Source organism: Struthio camelus, chromosome 4 (genome assembly GCF_040807025.1).
Source record: "Struthio camelus isolate bStrCam1 chromosome 4, bStrCam1.hap1, whole genome shotgun sequence".
Lineage (NCBI taxonomy): Eukaryota > Metazoa > Chordata > Aves > Struthioniformes > Struthionidae > Struthio > Struthio camelus.
The window spans coordinates 76,417,286-76,438,389 of record NC_090945.1 but is presented as its reverse complement, the minus strand read 5'-3'; the positions used below and the strand labels follow the sequence as shown (position 1 = coordinate 76,438,389).

General features: G+C 38.7%; 1 protein-coding gene across 11 annotated transcripts in view; it reads left to right on the top strand.

Moving 5' to 3' along the window:
• DOK7 (docking protein 7) overlaps positions 1-21,104 on the top strand; it is a 71,889-nt gene that overhangs the window by 40,277 nt on the left and 10,508 nt on the right. For all 11 annotated transcript variants that reach the window (XR_011141115.1, XM_068943464.1, XM_068943463.1 and 8 more), the window contains one exon: positions 14,689-14,731. Coding sequence is in view for 10 of the 11 variants with exons in the window: in XM_068943464.1 (XP_068799565.1) it covers positions 14,689-14,731 (43 nt within the window). In the remaining variant the exon portion in view is untranslated. The remainder of the gene's footprint in view (positions 1-14,688; positions 14,732-21,104) is intronic.

Sequence of the window (21,104 nt, the reverse complement as noted above, 5' to 3'; positions counted from 1 at the left end):
ATTGGTGAGTGTCTGTAGGATAGCAGTCACATGGTCTGGATGTCTAGAGGGTTGAAGCTGTGAGTAGATGGTCAGTGGGGTACCCACCTTTCCTAACAATCCTTTTTCACAGAGCCACTTAAAACTGGAAGCGTGTGAATTAGATGGATGAAATCTGTTAAAACAAAACTGTAGAAACTGTGCTTAAAATTCTTCTACAACCCGTAAGTTGGGGCAAATGAATGGCATTTGTTTTGGAACTGAGATGCCCGATACACCTAATACTCCAAGATAGCTATGGAAATCCAGTCAGTGTGGCTGATAATGTCCCGGATGGGTTTATAATCAGATTAGATCTGTAAGGTATCAGTTGTGTAGTCGTTGTGACTTAGGCAGATTGTAAGTGTTTCTAATATAAGGGTGCAACCCTATACAGAGTTGTACTGCTTAGTCCTTAAAGAGCAAATGAGGCGCTCTGGTGTTGGCCTAGTAACAACATCTTTATTTGTATTGTGATTTTGGCATTGGTTGGCAAGAAGATAGGAGGTGTAGCAACAAAAGGACTAAAGACAAAATTGTTACCTGCTCCACAAAAAACACACTGAAACCAATCTGAAGAATGAATCATGAACGTTTATATTTTCAGACCAATACTTTGTACTAGAAGGATTAGAAAACGTAGGTAAGCTGTTCTGGTATAGAGAGAGGAAAAAATGAATAGATGCCTGCCAAACAGTATCCAAGAGGGACGATTTTAAAGTTGAAGTTTTTTTCTTTCTTTTTCTTTTGAGAGTCATATAGGTAAGAAGTTTGAGATTAGGATTGAACTAGGAGTTTTACCTTATCCATGGTTTTGCTACTGTGGCTTTGACCCACCTACCGCTTTCCTCCAATCTGTAAAATATGGATAGTACCTCTCAGGGCTGTTGTCAGGACTGATTAGATCATGCTTGTGTAGTACGTTAGATGTGGACAATTCTATCTAAGTGCTAAATATATTACTAAATGTAATGCTTTCTAGGTTGCAATGAGAGCTAGAAAGTTGTTTGCTTTTCATGTGAACTGTGGACAGAAAAGGAATTCTAATAGCAATGTTAAAAAAAGAAAATCAACCTGCCAGGATGGAGCAGCTGCTCTATGACTTTTTTTTTCCAATGGTGGGAAGTCTATCACTAATTTTTTATAACTTCAACAAATAGTTCAAAGCCATTCTCTATTAAATGAAGGGTCAGAGCAATGGCACTGAATGTATTATCTGTAAAAATACTTTTTGTGTGAAATTGAACTTGAAGAATGGAATTTTTCAAGAACCAGCAAAGTTATTGAGAAGAAGTTATTAATGCAGGAACCTTCTGGATACAGAAGGTATGCAGATGAAGACATGGCAATTGAGATTTCTTCTCGCTAACTCTGGGATTAACCTGAGTGCTGAGCAGCTTTTTTGACACTTAGAAAGGCGCAAGATATCAAGAACATGCTTGAGAATATGACGGATGTTCAAGCAAAGTTGTTATAGCAGTAGAAGGAAAAAAAAACAAAACAAAACATAAAAGCTGACCACAACCTCATCAAAGATTTTCTCTTTCCTGGAGAAATTTGCAATTTCAGGATCCATAGACACATATACTCTGCCCTTAACAAAGCATTATGGAGAGGCATATTGAGTCAAATCTAGTTTTGCTAATTCTTTTGATCTAGTGATAATTTTTGATTTTTTATTTTTGTTTTTTCTTCCTTTGAGATCAGAAACAGTTTTACGCGAACAGGGATTGAGCAAAACTGCAGGCCTTGCTCCCCAGTAGGATGTGTGAGAGCAGATGACCACAGGGAACTTCAGGAGCAGCTCAGTTTGAGGCTCTTGCAGTTAGGTGTTTCAGCTAGTCAGTTGGTCCCATCTTAAATAAGTAGACACTCACTGAACAGAATTGACTCACTGGGTCAGTTCACTCACATTCAGCTCACTGAGTTGAATTTCCTTGGTGCTGGGCTAACTTAGCTTTAAGTGTAGGAACACTAGACCAGAATCAAGGTGACACAAGGAAACCTTAAAGTTAATTGAGCGGTTGAGTGAATCTTTGTATAGTGTAGAAAATGCTGTCTAGTTCACTTTTACCAGTTACACGCAACCACTTTTGTTCCATTCCTATGTAAGGATGCGGAGGGAAGGACTTGCCTGCGTTCTGGCCATCCTTGTTAACGTAATAATATTTTGACCATTAAAGGATCCCTTGAACAACTCTAACTTGCTTCAGGGTTTAACTTAACTCATGGGTGTAGGACTAAAATGTGGGAAAAATATAACACGGGGCGACTGTTGCTTTTCCATCCCCTTCTGCTTCAGGTCCAGTGAAGGTTTGATGCACCAATCTGCAACAAAACATGATTTTTTGCTGTCGTCGTTTTTTAAGGTTAGACTGAGCTTTTTAGGGCAAGGAGGGTATTTTAAGCCTGAAACAAGTGACTGTTACTAATTTGATCCATGTGATAAATGGCATAGAAATGACAGCCAGGATGGGATGAGTGAATACTAGTCTTGCAGGCAGATTCTAGGCTGCAGTAAAGCCTCTTTTACTCTGCTTGTACGTCTCCCCTTTTCTGTTGTCTTCTGTGTGTTTCCATATTTCCTTTCCTAAAGAAGGGTTTTTCTTTCATCTGAAGGAAGAGAGTTCATGAGGAGGCTTTCTTTGATGCTGTGCAATCCAACAGAGGTCCAAAGGGCAGATAGGAAAGGGGGCTTTAAAGTCGAGATTTTGCTCCGAAGTCTTGAGACATCAGGATGTTGGGTATTTGCAGTATGAACTGCAGCAGCCAGCTGTCAATCAAGCAGAATGAGTGTTTCAACAGCTGGGAATTGGTGGGACATGAACTCTGGCTGTGTTCCCTCTTCCCTAGCCCCATCTCTCGCAGGGGTCTGGATTCTGTGGAATCCTCTGCTAATTCAATGCTGATTGGAAGCAATTTTGAATGTACCAGACATTCGAGCCCGGAAAATATTAAGGAAATCAAAACCTTTTCCAGCTCTGGTTTATTACAAGGGCAGAAATGTTAAGTGGGCTATATCAGGATTAGTAACTGTATCCTTGAATCCTCGGTAGCTCTAGGAAAACTTTTCCGGATGAAGTTTGCCAATTCAACTCATTCCTTGGGAGTCAAAGTCAAGGAGAGCATGTGTGCTATGGAAATAACTGCTCTAGAGAGCTTTGGAAAGCTACAGAATAATTATACCTAATAACTTATAACCAAGCTCTCCTATGTAGGAAAAGCCTGTGAACAGCCCCCATGCATAGTCAAGTATCTGTATCCTTTGAAGCAGTGCAGCTTAATTATAGTTTCATTACCTTTGGCAAACTATAATTTCAGTGATGGGCTGGGGGTAAAGGAGAACACTTATTTTAGTCTTACTATTTCAAGCCTTCTCTCCCTCGTTTGTCCTTTTAGTCCTGTCCGTTTCCTTCTAATGATGATCACTGATTATCTTGTTAGTTATTTTTTGGAGAACTTGACTAACTTTAGCTATAAATGTGAGGTTAGAGTTGGAAAACAGAAAAAAATGAGCGCAAAGGTAGCGGTGCAAGCTTTTCTTTTCTAGTCGTTACTGGTTCATGATTTAGCTCACTGTAGTTCTGTCTATCTGTGGAGTAGGATGCACAGGTTATCACAGGTGTGTATGTTGTGTGTGTGTTTTTCCTCCCCCCTTCCTGTCCTTACATGAAATGAGCTGGAAGGAAGGAATCAGATACCAGTCTAATGTAAACTGGCAAAGCTCCAACAACTACAGAACAGGCCCAGGTGTATTTTTAGTGCTTGTCCAGGGTAGCACAATCTAATTTATTGCTGTGGAACAAGCCTCTTTGGAGAAAATAGAAGCAGCAGCAGACTTTTCCTAGAGCAAGGTGGACATTTCAAAGCCTTACATTTTAACGTAAATGCCACAATCATTGGTTGCCTTGCTCTTGTCTCAAAGAATCTGTAGATGTGGGTCTTAATGTGTCTGTTCCGTCTGATATTTCTCTTTGTCAGCTTTTGAAATATTTCCATATTTGAGCCCTTCTGCACTTCCTGTTTGTTGCTGTAGCTGTGCTGCAGCACAGCTTGAGTTAAATGCTCAATGCTTAAATGCTTGAGTTTTCCTTATTTGCAAAGACTTCCTTTTTCTTCTGGAACAGATGTCTCGGTATTAAAGTCTTGTTGCAAACAGAAAACTTGTGTGAAGGGAAGACGTACTGCAATTTTATATAGTTGGCTGAATTAACTTCCTGTTAATCTGAAACCTTGTAACAAGAGTAATTGTGGTAAGTTAAGATGCTTCTGAGTATAGTGTCAGAAAGGCTATTTTACACTGAAAATTTCCAGAAGTGTCTGTTAATGCTTGTGGGTTGAAGTTCATCCCCTTTCCTGATCGGAGGAGAAATGATTCAATGTCAAGAAATGAATGAACTGTTGAACCTTTTGTCTGATATGTCCCTTCTGGTGTAAATTTGCCATAAATAGCTCGTTTGCTAATCAAGAAGGCAAGAGTATCTGAATCCCTGTGTGTGTATGCATGTGTATGTTACGATTGTCCTTTTCATTTGTTTTCACGCTCCTCAAGGGAGCTGCTAAACAGTTCTTCTGTATATTTATATTACCTTTTAAAATCTTGGAACGGGCTAACGTTCCTTCTGCTGGAGAACTCTATTTCCATTGAGATGTGCAGTGTAAAAGTGTAGAGCAACACTTTCCATTTGTCAAACTGTCCTAATTTCACAGGCATTTCTGCTGCAATGAGATGCTCAATAGTGGCACAGGTAGGCCTGTGAACATTAAAATACAAAAGAAAGGGATCATTTGAGGTGCTGCATCCAGTCTCTGCTGCACCTGGCTTCTTCTGTTCTTTTGTACACTGAGCAAGAAGAATGGGCTCACAACACCACACCACTTATTATCTGCACAGTTACTCTTATTCATAGCTATTTGGATGCCATCTGAGTCTTATTTTCAGTGGTACAGTAATTTTATCTGAGGTCTCTGCCTGAGTGGATTTCACTTGGTACAAAATGAGTGGGATTTAGCAGATCTATTGTATGAGAACACTGAGCCCAGCAAATGTGGGGAAACTGAGCGTATTTTAAATATCTAATGTTCTTGTCGTGGTGTAATGCTACCCCCTGTTGGAAATTGGAATATATGGAATATAAATTGGAATATATGGAAGTAAAGCCTGTTTGACGTTATGTTCATGACTTTCAATTACACTTCATAGGCCTTTAAATAACTGCCAATCTGATTTAAAAAATATATATATTTATAAGGGTAAATATAAAAGATTTTTCCTTCAGCATTCAGAGTTAAATTCAGTTTAAAATGTTTTCTTTTGATGTTAAAATACAACAGCATGCAAAGATTCTTGAAATTTTGTTGTCTTTCTCTAATAGGCTATATATTTGTATTCTGGTAGTTAATGTTGATTTTTATTGTTCATAAATATGTCTACTCAAAAAGACCTTATTGCTTGTAAGAGAGAAACACAGTCCTATCTTTTTGCATGGCTAAAGCTGCTGTAGACAATGTTACTGAGCTGTATTATGAATAACAGTATATGTGTGTTCACCTGTCCAAGTGGCAATGGTTAAAGTAATGCTCAGGATGCCCCACTGAGCCTTCAGCAGTCAGGACAAACATATATTTGAACTCTTGCTTAAGCCTTGCACTTAGAGTTAGTGCATGTATTTTAGGAGAGGTGGCTTAAGTATCAGGAGTCTAGCTGAACAAGGCTTGGAAGAGGAGAGAAGGGAATGTAGTATTTTGTGAAACCATCCCTAAAACCTTCTCTCGTGTATTAAACAGAAAACATCGATAGAACAGATTAGTATTATTACTACTGTATTATTATTAGTATTATAATATTAGTATTATTATTACTGTATTATCTTGGACTAGAAAATATGCTGGGTGTCCTGTGCTCAAAAAAGAAAAAAAAAAATTGTTCCTTTGCATTAAAATTCCTGAACCAATCTTCTGCTGCTGTAAATCATCACAGTTCATCTAAGGAGCTGGAGGGATGTCAATGTACCTACTTTTTTAATTACCTGGAGGAATTGACCCTCTTTATTATGGCCTTAAGCATCTATCGTATGATGAACCTACAATATGTCAGGGTTGCCTGCCTTCGATCTTAGACCTGAATTCCTCTGAAGAGGAATCTCATATTTGGGGAAAAAAAAGAAGTTATTTCTGAGCGGAGTGGCTTTGATGGTTTATTTTAATGGCAATTGTGTGAGGAGGCTTTCATGTTCCGAATGGCAGAATGACTGTTATGAGAACGATCTGGTGAAAGATGAGGTAATCAAGGCTGATCTTAATACATTTCATTGTGTGTCTAGCATCAATTCATAGGTGTATTTGTTCAGAGCTACGTGCTCTGGAATCAGGAGATGCTGTGCTCCAGTTGTCATATCTGATGAATATACTTCATGACATTTGCATGTGGTGTTTTTATTTTTCATGAAGAGTTGTTTTTAGTTTCTGCTCCTACTCTCTAAACCCTGCTTCTGTTCTGAGCATGTTTATCAGATGCAGTGAATTGTTCTCAGAGGCAATTTGAGATGTCCTGCTTTGCCATTTCTTCTGGCTTGCTCAACTCCTTTACCTAGTCATAGCTCCTGCTATGACTATTTTGTTGTTTTTGTCATCTTAAAAGTAGGCAAGCTTGACTTGTAGTAGTGACTGGAAGCAGACACAAACTTCACTGATGTGTTTACACCAGATATTATATATGTATTGGATAGTGTATTGGATAGTGTTGCATAGCTGTTTCCTCTAGAATTTTGCCCGAATACTTTTGTGCATAATGAGATATGCCTGTGATGTTAGAAGGATGTTATTTTGGTGGAAAAGTCAAGCCCTTGACTGTTAAGGAATTGACAGATTTACAGTTGCTCATGCCATCTTGATTTTTACCCACACGAGTCCTTCTTGGGCAGTGAATAAGGCAGACAGCCCAGGGAAAAAATGCCGTGTGGCCATGTAAATGCATGGCAGTCCAGTTGTTCCTCCAGCTCCTGTTGTGACTGTGTGGTATGCAGCATTCTAGGACCCTTTTTAAAAAGGAGAAGACAAGACCAAATCATGTTCTTTACTGCTGTGTCAGCCCATGCCCATTATATTATTAGTAGCAGGGCTTGAAATTTGACCATTTGACATTGCAGCAGAGACTCCTGCCATCTGAATTTGAGGGCTATCGGTGGCAGCTGGAGATGGCTTTTATCTTGGGGTGGAGGCTGGGCAGCTGGAGCCGTGTACTGGCTTTTGTGGTAGCCGTGGCAGAAGGCTCAGCCCAGTTATTCTTTCTCCCTCTTGAGCGAACAATTTCAGAGGATGATAGAGGGAAAGGGTGATTTCATTTCCTAGCTACAGTGTGATGCCAGTGGTCATACACTGGATTGAGCCACTGCCTCCCAGCGGGCAGCTGGGAACCCCATGGCAAGAAGCGGAAAGGCCCCTCTCAACAAAAGCTTTGGAGTGGAATAGGACTTGCAAGTCCTAATTGAAGCATTCCTCTGTAAAACATAGAGAGAAAAGAATTGTATACAAAGCTGGACTAGAACTAACAAACGGTCTTCATTTGTTTTTCGTTTTTGTTTGTTTGTTTGTTTTTGTTTAAACAGCACCTATAGCGCGTAGGTTAGTTGAGCTGTGATCCCGCTAGTTTTTAGGAGGTATATTTTAAAGTGACACAGAGCACTGGTTGCCAGTGCCACTAAAATCATCAGCTTCGCTGCTTCAGAAAATAGCTGATGTTTGGGTTTGGCTGAGCAAACTGAGATGTTTCTGAACTGACTTCAGCAATCTTTCTGTAAGCCAGCAGGCTTGCGACAGATGAAGCTGAGTAATCAGAAGTTCATGGCTGAAATTGGAGCCCTGCACCTGAAGCATGCCTTGGACAGGAGCTTGTTTCATTTGGAGTTGTTATGAAGGAGTCTAAGATTTTACCAGTCATGTAATTGTTGTAATTTTGTTGAAAACCTGATCAACTAGGCATTGTGAAACGGCCCATTAAAGCAGATGACCTTTAAAGGTTACTTCATGTGTCCGTATTTGTTGACCTTTCTCGGGAACTGATTTTCTGTGGCAGCCTAGCCGTTCCAGCTTTAAACTTCACTGGCAGTTTGCTCCAAGAATAAGTCATACTTATTGTATTATTACTTGTTATACTTGTTAATTATTATATTATAACAAGTTACTACTTGTTATACTTGTTAATTATTACATTATTACTTGACCAGAGGATCAAAGACTACCCTAACTATCAGTTTCACAAGGGACTGTTTTTTTTGCTGAAATATCTGAGCTTTGCAGAACTTTGGACATGCTGAAGACTTTTTATTTCCTCCAATTTTCTAAAGGCAATTTAGACTTTTCCATTTTTGTTATGCTAATTCAAGATCTCTGTTTAGGATTTCCGATTGCATCCTTTGCTCCTTTGTGAAGTTGCTCACAGTTCAAGATATTATTGACAGAAACACAGGTCCACCTTGTTGATTGAGATAATCCTAACAGTTTGGATTTAATGCTTTTAAATATCGCATCTTGTTTGAATTATGTTTGATTGATGTTATGATTGCAGAAACTCTTCAAGAGCATCTCCTGAGAGCCTATTACCTTCAGTAACACCCTGGCATTTTAAATTCAATGTAGGTCATGTTTATTTCTTCTGTGGTTCCTTTTCCTAGTGTGGATTACTATAGCTGATTCCGGGCTTGATAAACTGCTGATCTCCTCACCGTAGGACTGTTGGTGCCCCTTCTAGGCACAAGATATATCCTTTGCAACTATTGTTTGCTACTTCCCTCCATGTACAAACTACGTGAAGCAGCAAAAGGATGCTGATGGAGGGTCATCAACTCTGTGCAGCAGGCATGAGAATGATCCTTCGTTGTTAGAGAAGCCTGTTTCATGTTTTCGACTTTTCAGGGTGGTGGTGCAGCTCTAGATCATATTCTTCCTGTAAATTAAGCAGCTGACCAGTGTTGCGGTCTATTCACTTCATGTATGTGTGTGTTTTTGTATGTGTAGGGTAGAAATCTCACAATGCAAGTAGTTGCTTCTTGAATATGAGCTCTTCTTTCACAACAAGTCAGGACCCTCTTATTTGTTTTGAGCCTTTCTTTCGGTCTGAGGATCCTGACTAGGGGAAAGCTTCATATATATGCTCAGACTAAAGCAACTGGTGCCTAAAATCTGTACATCTAGGCCCTTACTAGGTTCAGAATGATGGAGCTATAAAAAGCTGTCAAACTTAGATAAGCTGAAAGAAAAGCTTTCTTTCCAAAGATACACACAGGGAATGACAGAAGCTGTGGCTGATGAGGTGTGTCTGAAATGTTGACAGTTATCAGGCAAATGGCATTTCATTCCTCTTGCCAGCTATGAAGGAGCCCAGCTCAGCATTACAATCTACAGAAGGTGATCTGCTTTTTCTTGGAAGTGTGGTTTCCTCTTTTTTAATTGGCCATGTTTAAAAACACGAAGCAAAAATGTTTTGGTTCTGTGAAAATATGTGTTTTGTTTAGAATAGCTCTCTCTTTCTACCCTTAGAGCCAGTACTGGGAGGGCTTAGCTGGAAGAGCAAATATTCCCTTCTTTCTGCTCTGTCCATCTCACTCGCAAGTTCTTGGCCCCCTTTTTACGCTACAGAGATGGGCTTACAAAATAGTTGTGATGCCTCTGTCAGTATGAATCTGGCAAAAATTCATCCAATAGGAGGAAATTGTGTGGAACAGTTAATCTTTGCTCGTTTCACAGCTTAGATAGGAAGATCTGCACTTTGGGGCTGCATCTTGTGTCCAAAGACTAAAGCTGCCATTAGCAGCAGCGGAGCGGGACTGGGTATGTAGCCCAGGAATGTCATTTCAGTATATAGAGACAGGTATATTTCTATATATGTCTATCTATATCTATATATTGGACTGTATATGTGACTAGTAGTGTTTTAAAATGAAAACGGATCTGGTAAATCGTATGTTTCATTTTTCAATTTAAAGTGATCATATGGATTTTTAAATTTTTTTTTAAGGGAAAAAGAAGGTAAAGACAAAGATTGCTACCAGTTCTCACAGGATAAAAATCTTCTGTGATTGTAAAAAGGATTTATGTGTCATGATGGTTATTTGCACACACACAAATACATGCCAAAGCTTAGGTTCTGTTTAGCTGGTTAGGGCAACAGGGCTAATCTGTGAATAATGATCCAGCGTATCAAACTAGTGGGTTCTTCTAACATACATATTGAACCCTACCCAAGATATTTGGAAGCAGAATATCAAAAATGAATGTCATCTGACAGCAGCCAGATCACTACCAGAGTTAAAATAGCCCTGGACATGTAGTTCATGATGTGCGATATACAAGTGGTGCATATCCGTTTACTGGGGGTGTTGTAACAGTGAGGTGGTTTGAACTAAGTCCATGCATCATACATTTCAACACTCAGCTCTTGGGTCACAGGTAAAAGAATCTACATTAGAAAGGATATTTTAGCTAAATTATTTTATGAATCATAGTAGATTTGTTGGAATTAGATACACACGTTGCTAGTTATTGTCCAAACGTCATGCCAGGCAAAACAAAGGCATGTTATCTGCGTAAGTTTAGTTACCCATTTTCTTCTTTGGCCTAATTGTATGGTAGTTTGAGATTTGTATTATACTTCGCATCTGAAAAGCATGCATATACATTTGCACATTGTGCCACAGTAGTTTTAAAAGGTTCTCCTACAGACAAGAACGTGATTTGTCTTAGTTATGTAGAATAAAAAGGTAGCTTGCAAGCCTCTGATCCCGTTCTTTCTAGTGAGTTGCCTTAGTAGTAGCCCTTGTGAGTTAGTGAAATTTCTCTCTTATTATAGCAGGAAGCCCCATAGTTGCAGAAGAGAATGTGATGTCTTGGAATGAAAACGAAGACAGCAATTTTATAGTCTGGAAAAATCATTTGATAACAAAAGACTTGTTTTATTTTATTATCCTTGACTTTTTTTTTGTCTAATCATATGCGATTCTCCAAGTTATTTGATGTCTTCCATCCATTCACTATAATTCCACTGGTATTTTATCAGTATGTACCATATCCTATCTAATTTTACACATCTAACTTCTGTTTGCATCTTTGCATCTTTCTTTTTCAAATCTAATCTAATCTTTTAATGACGACTTTGGATATTTTTGATATCATCAATCTAGCTTTTAACAATTTGCTTAACCTTACCCACCTAATCTGTGCATTTTTCTGAACAACTATTTAGAATTTATTTTGTAAGAGTGACTAGGAGTTTCAGTCGTGAAATAAGACTCCATTTTGGAACAAACTGTACATATATTCACAAATGTCATCTTTTTAGTTTTCAGTCATTTCCATATCAAATATGATGCTCAGTATAGAAGGAAAATGATGGTTTAAGTTCTGCTGTCACATTCAGACACCTCTCTGATTGATTTTAACTCGCAGTAAGCAGTGCATCACCCCCATTCCTCAAAAGTTTCTGCAACTGAAATGTCATTAAGGGTTCAGTAGCATTGGCTTTTTAATCTTGCTCTTTCTCGCAAAAGTGCTATACTTGTGTAATCCTGAGAGGAGGGAAAAATAGCAAACCTTAATTTGTAAGTAAAGCAAGTAGCTCTAATTTGAATCTACATGGTGAACTGAGGTCTTCGGTAAGTAGGAGCCAAAGCTGTTTTGCAAATAATAACTTTGCCTTAAGTTAAAAAAAAAAAAATCAATCAGTTGTTATAAAAAAAAAAAGTACTCACTTTATTATTTGTTTCTTTGCATTACTGTTGCTTGTAAGATCTGTGATGATAAAAGAAGACCCTGCTCTGGGAGGTTATGTATAAACAAGGAATTAAAATGCCATCCTTTATTCAAAGAGCTTTCAGTCTCCTTTCAGGTCTTGTGCTTTCTGTCCTCTATCGCTATTCATGTTTGTACCATAATTTAGGCTATTCTGATGTGTAAAGCATAACGGAAAAAGAAGTTAAACGTTTTTCAGGGTTGTTGTCTAATTTCAGGCATGGAGTCCATGCCGTGAATGACAGTGAGTCTGTGCAGTTTAATGAATTTAGAGGCAAAAGAACAGAGAGGAAGATAAAGGGTTTTATTTTTCCCCTAAAATAACTTCGGATTGAATTTGCAAACTAAATAGCTACAATTCCCTTCCTATCCTGAAAGTTGTTTAAAAAAACAAACAAGCAAACTTTTTTTTAAAGCAAAAAAGTTGCCAAAAAGATATGAAATCCCTTCTCAGTAGCAAGATTTTATCCATTTCAGTGCTGCAGTTTGCCATTTTTTAGTCCGTTAACTGAACTAGCAGGTGCTGCTTTCAGGGCAGTGTAATCCACTTTATATCCAGAGAGACAAGCAAAATCTGGGAAAATGTTTTTTAATATTATGTTTTAGCAAACCCTTAATAAAATCTTGAGGATGGGGAAGAAGCATTTTTCAACTCTGCTATAAACAATAGATACCAAAAATTGTCATAAATTCTACTGAAATGGAAAAACAGTAGGTTTCCTAAATAAATGGAATATTCCTCACAGTGGACTCCAAAGTCCTCTGCACTTTACCGGTGCAGATACCTATGCACATTCCCCATTGAAAGCAGCAACTTCTGTGGTGGCACACAGTAACTAGAGACACAAATATCATCCATTTCAGTTTAAATTAATAATGGGACACCATTTTCTGAAATACTAATTTTTTTGTTTCAGAAGTGAACTGGAAACAGTTACTTAAATTCAGCGTCTCATATGCTAAAAAAATACAGCTAGCATAAATACCCAAGTAAATATCGAGGCTGTAGGTGGCATGTCTGCAGTAGGATCAGGCGGGAACATCTTGTCCCTGGTGTTCTTTTCCATGTTCAAGGTTGTTTTGTGTTGCGCTTTTCAATGCTGTCCTTTTTTAAAACTTAAAAAAGGTTTGATTGAGCTCTTTTAATGTATATTTTATTGTCTGAAACGGAATCAGTATATTCTTTTCTCCTCTTTTTCCAGTTAATTCCAAGTTCCATCAAAGCCAGTGAGAGTTTTTGCACTTACTTTAACTGAGGTTTTTACCTAATTTTTAATTCTGTCTTATTTTGTTTTTTAATTTTTGAATTCACATTTTTAACCTCTGAAAAGTGGAAGGCAGCTCAGAAGAAAGATTTGCAAGTAGTAAACAAATGGAAGTTGAAAGTTATTGGTATACTGTGAAGAAAGTAAGCTCTGATTCTTGCATCAGAAAGCACCAGCACTTGAAAGTAGTCTGACAGATCGTTTCCCAGAAAACACGATGACTGGGTGTTTCAGTAGTCAGATTTGTCTAGGGGAAAATGATTCCTGCGCTTGCTTTCCCCCCCGCCCCATCCATCTCATCCTTCAGTGTTGCCTTGTTCTGAGTTAAACTGTATATTGTATAATAAACTTTGCGTCTTAATACGTTTGCCATATGAAAATCTTGTGCAGGAATTTGTGTGGCTTGAATTTCTGCGTGGATACTAAGTAAATATATTTTGTTTTGTGCTGAAGAATTTTGGGGGAAGTTAACACAGTGCCTATATGGAGTGGCAGATAAGTAGTGTGTGTAGAGTCCTGAGTGCTTCTCTAAAGAGAGAGGAAGCGGAGCCAGTAGAGCAGTATCTGAGATTACAAGCAAGTCTTGCATTCACAATAAGAAAATTACTGTCAGGTGTTAACATAAAACAAAATATTATTGCTTTGGAATTTTGCAGTATTGTTGCTCAGCTCTAACAGATGTATAGTGTTTTTCCGCTGTGAAGCCCAAAAGTTGCATTTATTAATTGAAAAGAATGAATGATGATGAAGAGTACTTGTTCTTGCCAAGGTCACAGAAAGAAGAGAGATCTCTTTGGGTGAGTGGTGTACAGCAGCGTAGAGTAGACTGACTTCATAGCCTACCGTGATGTTGTAGTGCAGGAGCAGCCTTGATATTGGCTGGAGATCAAATATGCTACCTGTGAGGGTATCATCCAGATGAACTTTGAATGACATAGATAATTTACTTGGGGAGAAACCTGGCCTGCACCCATACTTCGGAACACACTTAATGTTAAATGTGAGTGAGCACTGGTGCTCCATGCCTGACTGCTTTGAGGTGTCCCAGCTGCCACCGTATCACTATGGCAAGAGCAATGCAAAGAAGATGACGTGGTACAAAGCTTTTATAGAAAGACCCTGAAGTCACAGGTAGGATTTGTAGGCGGTTTAAAGTCAGTCTGAGCTCTAGGATATGATGTGTTGGTTTTATGGAGTTGAGCTGGGGATCATTCCAGGCTCCTGGCTGCTCACAGCACGTACCATTTCAAGCAGATACTTAAATACATTAATCCTGTTACCCATCTTGGTGTTGTCTTCCTCTGAATGTAAATTTTGTTGCCTTTTGCAGTTTAATTCAGGACTGATTCGATAGTGCTAAACTTTGCTGTGCCTGCTAGAGTTGTTGCAAGGCAACCAAAGTAAAGTTAGGTAGCCTTTACTAAGGTAAACGAAGGATTCACAACTTACATATGTGTGTTCTGCACACCTTCAGGTGTTGTTTTGCTCCTATTCTTGGCTTTTAAAACACAGGCTAAGCCTTTTTGGTGAAGTGATTTATCTGCCATTTTTCCTATACTTTGTGAAGTTGCTATGTCTTTGTGAAGAGATTTTTCATTCTAAAATTTTCTGTTTTCTTTAGGGAACAACAATTTTACAGTCTGGAGTCTTACCAGCTATACCAGGTAGGAGCTATTTAGTTATTTGCTTTGTTAAATAATAACATTTAAGTAAAAATTTGTGATGAGAGAAACAGCAGATTGTTGGGAGTAGGACTAAAGACTGTATTGCGAAGCATCCTCTTTGATTGTTTTTGCTGCGACTGTAGTATCTTTAGTTGCAAGGGTTAATGTGTTTGCTTTTCCTTTCCTTTTGTAGTCTAAAGAGGCTCAAAGTTGTTATTTTTCATATAAAGCCACTTAGTGCTTTTTCTGTTGACACAGTCAAAGGTCAAGGAAGTGTTCTTTTTAGGCTATGTTAGCACCAAGGGTAAACTTGGTTTGTGAGTTTAGTGTGTAGACCTAGGTTTCTAAATAGCACATGAACATGGGTTAGTTCCTTACCTGATACAACCTGGAGCTGCCTCTCTCATGTCAGTGGAACTGCTGATTGACAGACAAAATCAGTAAAGGAAGGAAGCCAAGTATCTGGCCTGAAAGGATGATTTAGGCACAGGTAACACATTGCCTATCTCTGCGCTGTACATCTGTACAGTAAATATCAATAAAATGTCATCTGGAGTTCTTTATTTAGCCAAGTTGGTCTGGCACCTTTGGTATCATCACTTCACCTCAAAGACAACTTTTCACAGCTCTTTGAGTATGGTAGGGTTTGTGTACTGTGTCCATCTTATTCCTTATAGAAATTGGTGCAAAAATGTCATTTAGCATCTCAAGCATCTATATTCCTTAACTGCTCCCTTGCTTCTTTGAAAATTCAGTGGATCCACTAATTTTATCAGATTCCCTGCTTTCAGTAGATGTAAAACAACTGTTTTTGCTTAGGTTTCCTTATTACTTTTAAACATCTTGGCAAATACATAAGGAAGTATAGCTGCTTGATGCTTGTATGAGTGAATCGAGTTAGATACCTAGGATCAGGAGGTCTCTTTGGAGAAGGTCATGAGTAATTCTGTTCCTTTGTGTCAGCAGGGGAAAATCTAGAAGCATTTAGCAGATCTTGTTCCTAGTTATTCCATTCCAGTCAGTGGAATTACTCTAGATTTCTAAAGGTGCAAGTAGAAGCATGAATTGGATCATTACCTCTAATTTTATCTTTCTTCCTGGTGCTCAGATTTCTAGTCGTCTAATCAACCAGAGGAAAGCAGAGGGCTTTGTATGAGGGAAGTGTGTGTAAATACAGAGGAATATGGGTTTTAGCTGCATGTGGTGGGTATGATATTGTCTCTGCATTAACTTCAGTGCTAAATTGATTGTGGATGCAAGTAAAACGTGACAAAAACTTAATCTTGGACTATTCATGCTGATGAAGGAGTTAGTTATCATGATAAAACCTACCATTAAGCAAATTGGAAATGCAGAAATACAGGATAGATTTTTGGATCCACAGAAAGAGAAGATAAAATAATGGAGAAATTTGAGTAGGCTTTCATATGTTGTGTAATGGGAAAATATTGCTTAAGAAAAAAAATGAATGCATTTTGCAATAAATATAAAATGATGTAGGCATATGCAGCCTTTAGAGCTAGTGACTCTTAAGTTATTAGCCTTCTTTGTGCCTTCTTTGTCTCTTAAATAGTCTCATTATATACCGGTAGAACTTTATTCTTAAATACTATACTATTTTCTCAGAGTACAAAAGCAAACAGCATTTTTTTTGGTCTCATATTTATTATCCGTAGATATTTCATTTTAAAGTATTGCCTTTTATATTTGTGGTCATTTCAAGTATAATTGAATTGAATTTAGTGTTGCAGTGCTTTGAAAATAATACTGTCATATTTGGATTCCTTGCTTTCACCATCTTTAATCCAAGCCACATGCTGAGAGTCTGTTTACTATAGCTTTTTAACAGAGGTCAAGGTAATGGATGCTTTGGAGTTATGTGATGTAAGTATGTCCGCTCTAAAGTATAATTAATAAGTTGTATTTGTGATCATTATGCACTCAGAAAACTGTGATAGGAACTTAGGTTCATCAGAGTAATTCAGATTGCCTGTTATCTGAGGCTGCTGGATTCAGGAGGCACCTAAAGTTAGTGCCTTTTGGACTAAGAAGTTCTTATGGGGCCTATACGTAGTTTGTCGTGAATAGTGAAGAAATTTTGTAGCCTGAACTAGTGGATGCAAATTCAGAAATATGCACGTGGATTTGTGTTTCAGGAGCAGCTTATGTGTTTTGAATTAAGGGGTCATGAATGAGGGGCACATTCAGTGTTGAGAGCTGGAACCCAAACCCAGCACTTTCCTTCACGGAAGACTAAGATAAAGAGCTGATTGTCTTGATTATCTTCTTTCTCGTGCTATAAATCACAGAACTGTAGAAAAAGCAGGGCTCAAGGGATTGTTTAGTTCATACCTCTGCCCAAGATTAGGACGTACTTATGTGTGTGTCTCCAACAGTTCTTTGTTTAGCATGTTCTGCAATGACGGAGAATCCTTAATCCACCTAAACCATCCAAAGTGCTTTTCTATTCCCACGTTTAGACTGCATTTCCAAATAGTTAACTTTAATCTTTCTTGCTGTGATTTAGGCCTGTTACTTAAATCTTGTGCTTCTTCACAGGTCGTTGCAGCAGCTTAGACAGGAAGTTCCATCCCTTCCTTACAATACCTTCTCGCTGTTCTTCAAAATATTCAGCTTTCCTCAGTTGAGGAGATCTCAGCCCTATATTTCCTGTTTTACTGATGACGTTTAAACCGCTAACTGTCTTGTGAAGGGAAAAAAAGGCCACTTTTTCGGTCCTGAGTTGCCAGCCCTTCCAAGTGAACCGAGCAGTCAGGAACCGAAGACTCTGTGAAGCCATAGGCTCCTATTTAGAGGAACCAAATTCAGAATTGGAATGGGTTTGCAGAAGTGCTTAGGCTCCCTTTACAATCCCTGGAGAAGGCATTTCATGCAGGCTCTCTGCACCGTTGTTTCCAGAAGCACTTGTCCCTTCCCATTAACTATAGGGAGTCTGAATGCCCAGGCATTCCCAGGAGCCAGACCCAGCCTCAGGCATTTCAACACCCAAGTTAAACAACTGTAGTGGGAGGTCTGAATTTGACTCCCATCTCCATTCATGACCTCCCTGTACTTCAGTGCAGCAGGTTCTGGCAATGCAAAAATCAATAGCTGGATTGGAAAATAAGCCAAAAAATCTCTTTTCTCCCCCTTAGAAGCAGTGTACTTGCATATTGATAAGTTTTGTGACTCCTGAATTCTCTTTTCTGTCTGTGCAATTCAATTTTTTCCATATCGTAAATGAGCAAATTCATCAGCGTTGCAACAGACTGTCTTGCTATCTGGCAGCCTCTGTGCTTGTAATGCAGAACCTACACAATGCTTGACTAGAAATGTTCTGAGAAGCTGAATTAAGGAACAAACACAAAACAATGCTGTGGATTGGAATTCCGCTAAAGTGTCGATATACTAACTATGAACACAGCATCTCCCGTAAATTGTTCTTAGGTAGATAGGGAGCCAAGGAAGGGAGAAATGAAGAAAAGAAAAGAATAAAATTAAGTAGATAACAGAGACAATGGGTGCTGAAAATGAACTCAGCTGTCTGGCAGCTTAGCTTTTATGATGAAGAAATAGGCTTTCTTCTTTACTTTTTGTTGTTGCTGCAAACCTGTTCAGCCTGATGCACCTATACACCTGTTCCAAGCTTAGGAATAAGCTTCAAGGAATTAATTTAGATCAGTGAGAAATAAGAATTTGGCCTGTACTGTGTTGGCTATTGTTGTTTACGCTGAAAATAGTTTATAATTCACAAAAGTTTAATAGGTCATCAAGTTTTATAAGTTAGCAGTTTTTCAGATGAAGGAAGACAAAGTACACTGTGGTACTTCCAGTGAGGCAGCAAAGGACTGTGTACTGAACAGTGTCCACCACAACGATGTCATACATCATAGAGCTAAACATTTTAATAGAACAATATTATTATAATGAGAAAATGATTAATAAAACCCTGCCATAATATGACATGTTCTTTCTTGACTGTGCTTTATTTTGTAAGTGCACTTAAAATAATTCCTCTAGGAGAAGAAAATTAGGAGCTCAGCAAAAGTGGTTTAGGTAAGCTGATTAAAACATGCAGTGCGTTTACAAGCTAAACCTTGGCCTTAGCGCGTATCTGAATCACTAGGAGCATAATAAGAAAAAAATCTTCGCTGTGAAACCAGCCACTAGTGAACGATTCAGATACTGCTGCTCCAGCATCAGGGCTATGTAGATCCAGCAGGTTTCTGTCCCCTGCTTTGTGGGAGGCAGAAAGTAAGTCCATGACAGTGATCCTTACAGGGTTCCTGATCTGCCTCCCCATGCCTTCTCTGACACTGACATCTGGGGAGATTATAAATCCCAACCCTCTAGATAACAGAGATGAGGAACCTTATTTGCTAACGTAGTGATTATTTTGGCTTCCCCCCACCTTAAGGAACCTTCATTGTGACCTTCATTCTTGGCCTACACAGATCCTGACTTAGGTGCATCAGGACTTTTGGAACGAAAGTGTCTAGTGCAACTCTGAAAGTATAGTTTTCAGAAAAACAGACAATGAAATCCTCGGCACAAAAAATGGTGATGATTCTCACCTAACAGGTCTGTGTTTTTAAGGGTGGAAGGTTGGGCTGTAGTGGCCCTACAGCATGGCAAAATGAGTAATAGTTACAGGTGGTTACGTCGTCTGGAGCTATTTTTGAACGGTCCATGTGCCTGAATGCATTTCTGGTTAGGAGAGGTTCTTCTACTTCTGAAATTCCCCGTTAGACAGGAAGCATTTCTGAACATGGTGAAATTTGTAGAGCAAATAACCATTCTTTTAAGTATTCATCACAGCTTTTATGTATTGCAGATAATGCTATTTGTATGGCATAAAATATATAAAAGCACTTTGAAAACAGGAGAAAAACAAAATCAAGGGAAACTTTAGAAGTCAATTGTACCAGGAAGTCTTTTATTATATTTACATGGCGGGGGGGGGAGGTGTACTTCCAATCTTTCTCCTGTAAAGCAGTAAGTCTAGGCTTTGGATGCTCTTTTAAGTAGGGGGTTTTAAGTAGCGGGGGTATCCATCCTCCAAGATGGATAAGCTGACTGGCTGAGTGGATCAAGGTACCTCATGATAAAGATAATTGTAATTTAATAAGAAGCAGGACTTTATCTTGGAGCGTAGTGTTTTCTTCTGTCCTGACTCCTTGTCAGAAAATCTAGCCTTCAAACTTTGCCCTAATCTGTGGAGGCAAAGGAAAGGCTGAGCAGGAGGAAGTGAGTGCTTAGCATTTGCAGGGTATGTATTGCATGTGTCTGCTAGCTGGTCACACAATAATAAGTAACAGGATTTGAAAATGTCACAGGCTGGGCTCTGTTTAGAGTAGTACTTATTCCGGCTTTTCTCATATCTGTTACTTTTGTTTTCCCCATGGCTTTTTCTTGTGGCGCATGTGCTGTAAATTGCACTTATTCTTGAAGAGTGGGCATAAAGTAGTGACTATGATGTTTTAAAAAAAAAATTCAAATAGTTGCTTTTGTTCTATCTACATCAGATGTCTGAATTCTAATCATAGGTAGGAATACAAAATATTCTGGGAGGAGACAGCAAACTTTCACTCTGTCACATTTTGAATATCTTCTCCCTCTTGCATGTTGAGGAAAGTGGAATGCAAATAATTTTCCAGCTGAACTACTCAGTTTTAACAAAGACTTGAGAGAGTCAGCCACACAGAACTAGATGGCACTGGAAAGTGGAAAAAATAATTCATAATCGCTTGGAAGACAAAAACAGTGATGGAAGGGCGCATCTGTCTCCTACTGGATGCTTAATGTATTCAGAAATGTATCTTGCTAATTGGCTCTTTCCATTGCTGCAAGAGTTGTCCTAGGATTCATGAATGATAAACAAGCCAATATTTATGGTAGCTATAAAGAAGAAGGAAGAAAACATCTGGCCTGATCTCTGTGGACGCGTGTTTATACAAGGCAGTTCAAAGCTTAAAGAAAATTCCATGAGAGATTTGACTGTGTAAATATTTGTTAGTCACCAGATTTGAACGGGAGAAAAATGCAACAGGTCAAATCCTGAAGCATTAGTATGGTTCTTTTAAACCAGCTCCAAATGGGAAAACTTCAGTTTGACCATAAATGGATTTGAATATTTTGCTTTGACTTTCCTTTCCTCTCCTGTGTACTTTTCATAGATCCTGAAAATGTTGTTTAAAAATCCACCTTCCCTGCAGAATGGTTTCTACTGAATTGCACTGAGGGTTTTTTTTGGGGGGGGAGGAGGGGGACCTTAGTTTTGTGATGAGGCTGCAATTATCCGAAAGCTGTTGTCTTCTCCCAAAAGCAAGGCAAAACTTTCACCTGCACAAGGTATATTGTGGTACTCTTAATA